Source organism: Pongo pygmaeus, chromosome 15 (assembly GCF_028885625.2).
Source record: "Pongo pygmaeus isolate AG05252 chromosome 15, NHGRI_mPonPyg2-v2.0_pri, whole genome shotgun sequence".
NCBI lineage: Eukaryota > Metazoa > Chordata > Mammalia > Primates > Hominidae > Pongo > Pongo pygmaeus.
In genome coordinates, this window is record NC_072388.2 from 31,001,108 (window position 1) to 31,013,121 (window position 12,014).

The 12,014-nt window shown below is 37.0% G+C and overlaps 1 protein-coding gene across 9 annotated transcripts in view; it reads left to right on the top strand.

Moving 5' to 3' along the window:
* The window catches only part of AKAP6 (A-kinase anchoring protein 6), a 626,632-nt gene that overhangs the window by 463,905 nt on the left and 150,713 nt on the right, over nt 1-12,014 (top strand). For all 9 annotated transcript variants that reach the window (XM_054449571.2, XM_054449565.2, XM_054449569.2 and 6 more), the window contains one exon: nt 9,962-10,110. In XM_054449571.2, coding sequence (XP_054305546.2) covers nt 9,962-10,110 — 149 coding nt within the window. The remainder of the gene's footprint in view (nt 1-9,961; nt 10,111-12,014) is intronic.

Here is a 12,014-nt window from a genome sequence, read left to right on the forward strand (position 1 = left end):
CTCTTCACAAATGCAATAGTTTGATATGTTTGTTTGATAAATTTGTTCTTCATGTTTGTTAGGTGGAGGTGTTTTGTTGCTGTTATTTTTAATAAACATCTCATCTGTCATTAAAATGGAGGAAAGGATGTTTTTCTTTATGCACAAAAAGAAGAAATAATGGAAATGGTGTTAATGTTAATTTCTCAACTTTGTGTTTAAATGTTTACCATTTAACAAATATCATTAAGGACACAGCTTTAAAATTGAATTTCCTAAACATTATAGTGAATGTTTCTAATAATTTGCAAACAACAGGTCAATAGAAATAAAAATGAATTTTTAAAGTAATGTATTATTTTTTACTTAAATCACTTATCTTTTGCAGTTATCCTGACTTTATTAGACATGAGATTTATAAATAAACCTTGAGAACCTAAGGCTAGGTTTTTTTGGAACTGCCAATATGATCAGTTTTATGATTAGTTTTGTGATTATGATTAGTCTTGTGATAATAGTTTTATGATCAGTTTTATGATTAGTTTTATATCCTAATGTACAAAGATTAGTATATGCAGTGGTCTTTGCTGAATAATAATATTGAAATAGCTTTGATATTATTAAATTTTTGGTATATACTTAATTTTTGACAAGGGAAGATATTTACATTTTTTAATACTTTTAGAACTCTCTTATACAATAATTAAAATAACATTCCAACAAACTTAGTAAGTGTTTCTTTGGCAATATCTTTGAAGTATAATATTGGTCTTACCCTTGAATGAATATTTGAGCTACTATTATATAGTATAGTTTTTCTGTGATTCTAGATTATACATTCCCTGAGGGTTGATACTGTGTCTGATCTGGATTTTTTTGTATCATGCACAATGTCTTACCCCTAAGAGACACTCAAGATGTATTTGTTGAATAAATAAATGAAGGGCCTGAATCAACTTTACTCCAAATAAATACATTGCTCCTTTAGTCCTATGACTCCCTGCTCTGATTCTGTAGAAGAAAGCTTTGGCATCCATGCAGGACTAGAAGAACAACATGAGATTCTCATTCATTGTAATACCAAATGTTATTTGTATTTAGCCAGAATGTAGCTAATCATGGTATGTGAATAAATGCCTGTAGACAGTTTGTTTCTGGACAAAGGAAGTGCACTTAGAATAAGGTGAGTTTTTTTGGGAAATTATGAACTACCAACAATGACAACAAAAGCAAAAACACACAAAATAAACATGATCTTAGAAAAAAGCAGTGGAAAGGTAATAATTCTAAATCCTGGAATGAGTATGGGCACTCTGCCAAACAAAAGAGTAGATACTTCCAAGTGTATTCATCCATTCTCACGCTGCTAATAGACATACCCAAGACTGAATAATTTATGAAGGAAAGAGGTTTAATTGACTCACAGTTCTGCATGGCTGGGGAGGCCTCAGGAAACTTACAATCATGGCAGAAAGGAAAGTAAACACATCCTTCTTCACAAGGTGGCAGCAAGAAGAAGTGCCGAGCAAAAGGGGGAAACGTAGGTGGGCATGGTGGCTCACCCCTGTAATCCCAGCAATTTGGGAGGCTGAGGTGGGCAGATCATCACTTGAGGTCAGGAGTTTGAGACCAGCCTGGCCAACATGGTGAAATCCTGTCTCTATTAAAAATACAAAACTTAGCTGGGTGTGGTGGTGGGTGCCTGTAATCCCAGCTACTAGGGAGGCTGAGGCAGGAGAATTGCTTGATCCCAGGAGGCGGAGGTTGCAGTGAGCCAAGATCTTGCCACTGTACAGTGGTCTGAGTGACAGAGTGAGACTCTGTCTCAAAAAAAAAAAAAAGCCGCTTATAAAACCATGAGATCTCATGAAAACTATCACAAGAATAGCAGGAGGGTAACTGTCCCCAGGATTAAATTACTTCCCACTGGGTCCTTCCCATGACACATGGGGATTATGGGAACTACAATTCAAGATGAGATTTGGGTGGGGACACAGCCAAACCATATCACCAAGTATAGATTCTAATCAACCCTGGAAGTCCTTGGCAGGGTCCATGAGGGTCTTGAGACCTGAAGGTCTTTCCAGAAGAAGGAAGCATTCTGGACTAGTTGCTAAAGGGGATACTATTAGGAGGAAAGAAGGGAAACATAGTAAGTATTTTTGTAAGGAAGCAAAGGAAAAGGCAGGTGCTTAGATATACTGCATTGAAGGTAAAAAAGACTGTGTAGTAAAAGAAGGAAAATGTCCCCAAGTAACAAAATGATTACCAAAAAAGTAGGGTTTCCTCCCATTATATTGAAGGATCCCTGTGATCTTGAGCTAGTGTGGACTCTTCCAAACACAAACTCTGCCATTGTTGGTGTCTCCTCCAAAAGCCCAAATGGCTCATGAATTAAAGAAGCTTTTTTTTCTTCTTTTTTTTTTCCTAGGAAGAGTAGTAAGCAAGTTCTATATTTCAATTATTTTATTTTCTGTCAAAGAAAAAAGTCTCCTTCTTAAGGGAGAATAAAGCCAACAATTTTTAAAATGAAGCTGAGGCTTCAGCCTTCAAACTATCTGTTTTATTTCTTTGTACATTTGAAATCATTTTAGATGTTCAAACTCAGTAAAATTTATTCAATTTGTATTGAGTGTCTTATCACATATGCTGTGCTGGGTGCTAGGGATAAAGCAGTAAACACATAAACAAAACCTCCTGCCCTCATGGAGCTTTCAATTCACTGAGGGAAGATGGACAATATAAAAAAAGTAACGTGTTCAGCTACATGTGATAAGTATGTAGGAAGGAGGATAGGGATTTCTAGGGTGGTGGTGAGTTGTAGTTTTAAGTAGCAGGTCAGGGAAGACTTGGATGCAAGAGGATATTTCAGCAAAGACTTGAGAGAAGTGAGGGACTGAACTGTCATGCAAATACAGGCAAATGCCCCGAGAGCATACCCACCAGCCCCGCTGAAGCAGGCTAGACTAGGTTGAGGACCAAGGACTGACCACTGCATGAGGAATGTGGACCAAAATCTGATTAGAGTGTGTTCAAGAGAGAAAGAGGAGGTATGTTGTAAACAGCAAGTATAAACAATTCAAGTAAAAATGGTTTTGCTATAATGGAGAACAGAGAAATGGAAAAATGACTAGAAGATAGATTGGTGGCAATGGATTATTTTTCTTTTTCTCTCTGTATTTTTTTTTTTACCATTGGAAAAACGACAGCATTTTTGGGGCTAATGTGCAATAGGAATAATACAGTAGAGAAGAAAAAACTTGATGCAGGAAAGAAAGGCAATTTTGGGGGGTGATCATCTTTGTGTAGGTCAGGGAAGTCTGGTACCAAAATGCAAGGGATTAGCCTTAGAAATATGGACAGCTTCTATAGAAACAAGGAATAGCAGAGGACATGGACCCGGATGCAGATATGCAGTAGTAGATGTGGTGAGAACTACGAAGTCTAGTGTGAGTGAACAGGGAGATCTACAATGGTATGAGTTAAGAAAAAGTCAAATTGATTTTAATATTTTTAGGATGCTTAACCCAACAAAGAATTCTGGGAAATGAAGTGATAAATCAGTCAAATTAGCAAAAAGCAAACTAAAAATTGCTTTTTAGGACAAAGATAAAGCATTAGGTCTATATGTATTATAAAAGTGCTTATGTGTTTAATCCTTCGAGATGATTAGATTGACTGAAATTTCCTCCCCCAAATGTGTTATACCCTATTTTATTATTAGTTACACACACAAGATCAGAGGGAAGTATATGACTGAGTAATGATCCAGGCATTGAATTTGGGTCACTGCATACCAAGCCAAATTTCCATAAAATATTTTAGCAAACTGCATTTTGTGTCCTTATTAAATTATTAATTATTAATTTGTAGTCTGAATTTGAAAAGGAGTGTCTCTAGTGATTTAGGTGCTAAATGCATACAAAATAAAGGGGGGAAACATGCTATTATTGATAAGTAGCAAAGCAATTGTGTTAAATCTCAGATGAGAAGGCAGCATTTCTAACATGATTAGGCTGCCATAACAAAATGCCACAGACTGGGTGGCTAAACAGCAGAAATGATTTCTCACAGTTCTGGAGGCTGGAAGTCCAAGATCAAGGTGTCTGCAGGTTTGATTTCAGGTGAAGCCTCTCTCCTTGGCTCACAGATGGCTGCCTTCTTGTTGTGTTCTCATATGGCTGTTCCTCTGTGCAGGCACACTTCTGGTATCTCTTCCTCTTCTTATAAGGACACCAATCCTATTGGATTGTGACCCTTGTGACCGCATTTAACCTTTATTGCCTTCTTAAAGATTCTATCTCCAAATATAGTCACATTGGGGGTTAGGGCTTCAACATAGGAATTTGGGGGTGAGGGGACATAATTCGGTCCATAATATTATGTTAAAAGTTTACCAGAGGTACTAGTTACTAGAATCTCTTAGGCATTCCCACTATTTGGTATGGTGGGCATCCAGCCTGATAGGAACTGCTGATTCAGCTTCTCATGCAACTTTCTCCAAGTACACCAGCCAGTAGGAGCTATACTCGCATATTTGGACTAATCCATTAGGCGACTATCTTGTCATGACAGAAAAAGAGAGATAGGGGAAGATTAAGGCCATCACAGAGATGACAATAGCTTCCGCTGGCACTTCATTGTGGCCAAGATAGCGTACAGATTTTCTAACCTGACATCCTCCATCATCTATCCACTTTAGCCTCTATATCCAAATGCCCCAAAGCTCCAGCCACCATTCTCTGAACATGCCACATCCTTTCACAACTCTGCGCCCCTGAACAAATGAGTTACTCTGTCTATGAAGATACCTGTCTGTTTCTTCACCTGACAAGGTCAGACCCATTATCTCAGTTTGGGCTCCAATGCCACTTCTATCAAGCCTTTGCTCCCTATCCCCAACCCCCACCTTCAAACAATAAATTATTTTTGTTTCTCATCCTTCCCTACAATAATTTCACTTGGACACTTGTAGTTATCTGTTGGCATGGCTCTCTCTTCTACCACACTGCGGTGCCTCAGGAGAAGTAACTAAGTTTTCTTCTTCCTTGTTCCCACAGTTCTTAGTACAGTTCTTGAGATATGAGAAAGTCTCAGTAAACATATGAGTAATAAATGGATGAATGTGGCCAGGTGTGGTGGCTCATGCCTGTAATCCCAGCACTTTGGGAGGCTGAGGCAGGTGGATCATCTGAGCCCAGGAGTTCAAGACCAGCCTGGTCAACATGGTGAAACCCCATCTCTACTAAAAATACAAAAACTAGTTGGGCGTGGCAGCAGGCACCTGTAATCCCAGCTACTTGGGAGGCTGGGGTAGGAGATTCGCTTGAACCTGGGAGGTGGAAGTTACAGTGAGCCAAGATTGTGCCACTGCACTCCAGCTTGGGCAATAGAGTGAAACTCCATCTCAAAATAATAATAATAATAAATGGATGAATGCAAGAATGTACAACTCATCCACTGAGCTATTATTTACTGAGCCCCTGTCATATTCCAGGTATTGCCAGGGTACTGGGAATGCAAAATGGCAAAGGAGACAGAAACAATCCTTTATGGAGTTTGGGGTCTAGAAAAAGAGACAGAAAAAAATGTAAACCAACAAATGCAAGAATTTTAAATTTTGATATGTGTTATGAAGGAAATTAATCTGGATCTGAAATAGAGGAAAAATAGGGTGGATCTACTTTTGATAAGTTAGGCAAGGCCTCTCTGAGAAGTAGCATGTCAGCTGAGAGCTGGAAAGATGAGAAGACATTAGCAAGACAATGTTCCAGTGAAAGGGAACAATACGTGCAAAGGTCCTGAGGCAAGAAAGGGCTGTTTATAGAACTAGAATGTTTAAAGTGTTGAAATAAGGCAAGGATGACAGGGGCATGGTGATCAAGAGGGAGACTGGTAGGAAACGTGGTCTAAGGTCAGCAGGAACCAAATGTCCTAGGCTATGGGGAGAATTTTGTTTTTTAGGTCTGAATGCGGTCTAAAACCAACTCATGTTTTATAAAGACTACTTTGGCCACTATAAGAGAAGAGATTAGAGGTCTAGGAATGAGCGAAGGGAGATACATGTTAGAAGATATTTGCTGTACTGCAGGTGAAAGATTATGAAAGCTTGGACTAGGCTGGAAGCAGTGCAGATTGGAGAAGGAGACTGGAGAGACATTTTAGAAGAGGAGTCAACAACTGAGGGAATAACCTGCTAAAGGAAATGAAGAAGAGGAAGAGTCAAGAGTGACTCTCAGGTTTCTGACATGAGCAATAGACAGTACCACTTATTTAAAAGGAAAGGTTTTATTTTATTTAAAGGCCTAAGTACAGAAAGGTTTGGGGGATGTGGTAAGGATGAGAATGAAGGGTTCCATTTTAAATAGTAAAGTCTAAAGAAACCCAAGTAGCGATGCCAGGTGATTGGTTGGATATATAAGTATGCAGCTTGGAGAAGAGGATTGGAAGGCATTACTACTTAGTTGGCATTTAAAGCCATGGAACAGAGTATAGATAGAGAAAAGTGGCCCAGAATCGAGCCCACAAACAACAACACACCAGTGATCTCAACTGTCATTCAAAAAGATCATTGAACAATAAATAAAATTAATTTTGGGAGGGAGAATGACTGATAATCCATTACACTGGGTGAGCCAGTGGTAATGAAGGCCTAGACTACAGTAAGTGAAAACTGATCTTTTTTCTCTTCTCACTGTCAGCTCTCTCCCATGGCAGTCACACTTCATCTCCTAATGGCAACCGTTGCCTGTAGGTTTGTATTTCAATACTAATATTTCCACCGGCTTGCTGAATATCTTATTCTGAGCATTCCACCAGTACCTTAAATTAATACACTCGTATAAATCCAGCCAATTTCTCCCATCCACTTGAATTGCTCTTCCTATATTCCTACTCCTATTGATGGCATCATGGGTCTTTTAGTGACCTAGAAGGGAAGAGGGGATTCCATCACCGAGTCTTCTTCCCCAACCCCCTATTTAATGAGTAAGTTGCCAAAGTATTTTGATTGTGCATCTTAAATATTATTTAATCATGCTAAGTTTCCATTTGTAAAATATAGTCACTTTTTAAAGTATCCATTGTTATAGATGCTAATAATTTTTTTTAACCAGAGATTGTTACTGTTTTTAAAGAACTAAATTTTCTCCAACTCTTTCTCTTAAAAATTTATCTTTGGACTGAAATATAGTATGAGAAAAAGTTAAGATAGTCTGCAGAGAGATTTAGCCTGGCAAAGCCATTCAACCTTAGTAGGAGGAACTACTTTTGTTCTATTTTTATCATCTCATTTGGGAATGAATCACTGAAAACAGAAATAGAAATAGAGGTAGATAAGAAAGACCTGGGCCATCTAATTCATCTCCTTGTTAGTGCAGGGAAGTTTCCTTTGACAAATGCTTGTGAGATATTATGCAGTAAAAGTCATAGATTATAACGTTTCAATCATTTTGTAAGGTGACTAATTATTTTTCGAGTTACTCTCAGCTTTGTTCTCTGAATTTCTTTTCACATATCCCTGTCATATGTGAAGTATATCTCTTTGTACACAGAAATGGCTGAGAATCACAGAGATGAATGCAGATTATTTTTTTGTAATGGTGTTGAGTCTAGATGAAGTTGACTTCTCTCGTTAGGATTGTTTTTGTGACCAGTGGCACACATTTGTGAGGTCATTACCCAGAATGAATCATGGTCCAGCTTGTGACTTAGGATGGCTAAAAACTAACAGGAACCTTTAGATATCAGACATGTCCCTTGGTACCTAATGGCATAAATGCATTATTCTAATTGGGTCAGTGGAATACTTAGTGTAGGTATAATACTCGTTAAACTTTGTGGCTTTGCAGTGGAAGTAAAGGGGTGGTATTTGAGAGGAGTATTGTTCTTAAGTTCTTTGATTATTGCTCAATATCTTTGTAATCTCAATTTTCTCATAAAAATTTGTATGTTCTTTTAAAAGATTTTTTCTGTGGTGTTTCTGATTGTTGACTCTTTACATTTAGTTTTATCCTTTTAAAAATAAAATATTATTACATCAGTAGTTATTATTCTTTCAGGTTCCATGATGTTTGCAAACCTCTTAGTTGGCAGTCTTCTATATGTGCTGTTAACATTCTGCATACCTCCTCTTCCACATCATCAATAAAGATACTAACATCACTAGATCTAGCATTTTCTTTGTGCCTTTCCACCAGCCATATCCCCTACTCCCAACTGAATGTACTCCATATAACATTATCCTTTGTTTATAGTGTTTGACATAGTTCTTAATCCAATTGAGTGTCTTCTTATTCAAGTCAATTAGTTTGGACAAGAACAGTTCACATGAACCAACAAATAGATTGCAGTTTTGATCTGATTTCTGAAACTTCAATTATATAACTATAGTTATTTTAACAGCGTTTAAGTTCTTTCTCAGCAAACCAGAGCATTCATAATTAAGTACTTATAAAAAGCAACAACATAGGAATTCTAGAATGGTTTGAGACCTCATTTTTCTTTTTTTCTTTTCTTTTTTTAAATTGAGAAAGTGTCTCATTTTGTTGCCCAGACTGAAGTGCAGTCGTGCAATCTTGGCTCACTGCAACTTCCGTCTCCCAGGTACAAGTGATTCTGCTGCCTCAGCCTCCCAAGTAGCTGGGACTACAGGCAGGTGCCCGGGTAATTTTTGTATTTTTAGTAGAGACAGGGTTTCGCCATGTTGGCCAGGCTGGTCTCGAACTCCTGACCTCAAGTGATCCACCCACCTCAGTCTCCTAAAGTGCTGGGATTGCAAGCATGCGTCACCGCACCCGGCCTGCAAGACCTCATTTTTCATAGGCTACCCATTTCCTTTATAGAGTCCTAATTTGGAATTTAAGCAGCTGCCACTTTATAATATTCACTTTTTCTCCATAGTTGAGGCTGTAAAACTAGAGATCAGGCAAAAGGCCTTGGTCAGCTGTGGATACTAAGAGTAGAAGGTCACATCTGACCCAACTTTTCTTCTTACATGTTATAGAATTCTGGTGACTACTCAACAGCTGACCCAGAAATGTTCTTCCTAGAATATATAATAAAATTGTAAAGTAGAGATTTCAAGGTTTATCAGAAATGTTAATGGACATGCTTGGATTTAGTGAAGCACACTAAAAGAAGAGTCCTTTGGTCTACAATGTACATGAACTCAGCATTGCTCCTTTCCCTTTACTATGGACAAGCATGTCCCTGAGAAGCTATCATTCTCAGTCTCATCTGGTGTTCTAGGGAACCTGAAAGCCACAGGAATCACAACAGCTGCAATAAATAAAGCATCTACTCAATACAGTTTCATGCCAAATATTATTCAGCATTCTTTTGGCCTTGGTTTGATAGAAAACAGCATGGTGAACTTACTACCTCTCCTTTACTACAGTGAGCCCTAAGTATGAAAGATTTAACAATTCGAACCTGCATGTAAACAAAATCACTATTTGCATTACTTTAAAATTATTAAGACAGTAACACAGACAACCAAAAATGTAATAAAGTCTATTGTGATTATTGAAGAGGTACTGGAATTAACACTAGGCTTTTTTATTCTCCATAGGGAAAATAGTAGAAAAGTATTTAGAATGTGTGTCCATGCAAATGTGTGGGTTGGAGGGGGATTTTTAAAAAATAAGTGCTACATATGTGACAACATAAGAATATTATTAAGGAATTTCACAGAATTTTTATGTAAAGTCTTATCATACAGTATTATGATCTCAGGGATATTTTGTGATATTTACAGAGTCTTCTGAGGGTTCAGTTATTCAGGTCATATTTTAAGGAGGAACTTATAAGATTCAGATCTAAAATATAATTCTGTAATATGCCCAACTGATCCCATTAAATCCAACTCGAAAAGGAGCAGTATAATGATGTGAAGAATTCCCATTTTTTGGGTTGTTACACCTCACTTGAAATGCATTCCTTCTGGATTAAAACAGCAATTTCTCTTTGTTTTTCTTTCCAGGCTGAGGTTCAACTATGCTACCTGGAAGCACAAAGAGATGCTGTTGAGCAGATGTCCCTCAAGCTGTACAGCGAGCAGTATACCAGCAGCAGCAAGCGAAAGGAAGAGTTTGCTGATATGTCAAAAGTTCATTCAGTGGGAAGCAATGGGTAGGGAACTATTCTTTTTGTTGTTTTATTCTTACTAATCTATTTTTTCAATGATTTTCCACTGGTAGGTGTTAGGAAGGTATTTCCTCTTTAGCAAACAGACAAGGAGAAGCTCAGTAGACTAGGCATTTACGTTCTTTTCCATTTGTGCCAGAATTGAAGACTGTGGATTTTATCAGTCTCTGCCATCTAACCCAGAACTTTCTGACTCGTTATTAATTTTTAAAATACAGCGTTGTGATTTTATAAGTGTTTTTGTGACTACAATGTGCCTTTAGTATTGATCTGTCTTCTTTATAAGTTTTTTGCTTGTATTTGCTCTTTTTTAGGTTTCACAATTTATTTTAAAGCCTATTTAAGGACTTTTAAACACCAGAACCACGTTGGAAACTTAGAAGAACATGATTTTCCTGAATAGTGTAGAAATTTAATAATTGTTTAGAGACCATGGGCTAGCCACTTAGCTTCACATGAAGTCAATTGGAATAGACTAGCTCTTGCATTATCTATGGTATGTGAAAGGACCCAACACCTTCAGTGACCCATCAACAATTTCATTCAGCCTGAGACATACGGCTGTATTTATATTATACTAACTATTCATACTATTGAACAGTCAAGTCACATATTTAGATAATTCCAAATGACTTTTAAAATTATGTGAACGTTGTCTAAATATATGTGTATTTATATCATTGGAGCAGATAATTTTACAAAGCTAAATATATATGTATATATATGTATATTTAAAAAAAGTATATATATTTTTCCTTTTTTTCTTTTTTCCAGCCCAATTGTAATATTTAATAGGTGATTTTAGAGAGTAAAAGTGTAGTGATAAAATTGAATTATTTCAGAGTATTAATAATTTGATAATAGTTATGCTCATAAAAATGGAAACAGTAACCTATTTTACTTTTAGACTTGTACCAGACAACACAAAGGAGAAACTATTCCCCAAAGTTATATTACATGTTAATAACATTATATAAACCTATGGGATGTAACTGTAGCCAAAATATTTCTTAAAGTGACAAGAGGAAAGAGGCCTTTTCATGCACTTGTTTGCATTTATTTTTTTAAAGTGCTTATAGTTCTGACTGGAACTACAATCCTCATATAAAGTTTTGGGATAAATTAAGTACACTGATGAAAAATTCTTTCTTATTATAAAAACCCAGTGTCTAAGAATATAGGAAATAACTCCTGTATTCTTAGTCATTCAGAGTCATAATTGAGAGTCATAATTCTGTTTAGGAAATGAAAAGGGAGTTTTCAAGTTTTCACATTTACCTATTTCTATAACTTGTTGCTCTATCAGTATATTTTAATACATGAGACATATTATATATGTAGTCAATTCATCTTACTTGATTCAGTAGTCATTTATTCACCGGAGGAAAAACATAGCAGCAAATAAGAAAGAAAAGGTTAAATCTTGAAGCATGAACAATAAACTGCTTTGAGGCCTTAATGTGCTTTAATTTCTCTAAATGCCTAAATAGCCTCTGGTGTACATGCAAGCACAAACTTTAGGTCACATTTTCATGTTTTGTAAAAGCCCTGGGGTTTGAGCAGTACCACGTGCTTCTGACCCCAGATTCCAGGGACCCAACCTGAGCACTCACTCTGGGCTCCACAAATCATAAATCTGCCCTGGGAATTGCTTAGTTAACAACAAGCATTGTTCTGTGAAGTGGGAGTAGGTGAACTTGCCTGATATCCTTTGTTTATGCTCCTTGGGGTGCTGAAGGCTGTGCATTGTGCAGAAATTTAAGAGTGCACTGAAAGAAAGCCAGCTATTTAATACTAAGGACAAAAACCATATACTCCTTTCTATTTTCTGTTTACATACAGAAAAGCATTGTTTGAGAAATGCATGTGGGTGAGGTTATCTGGGGTGT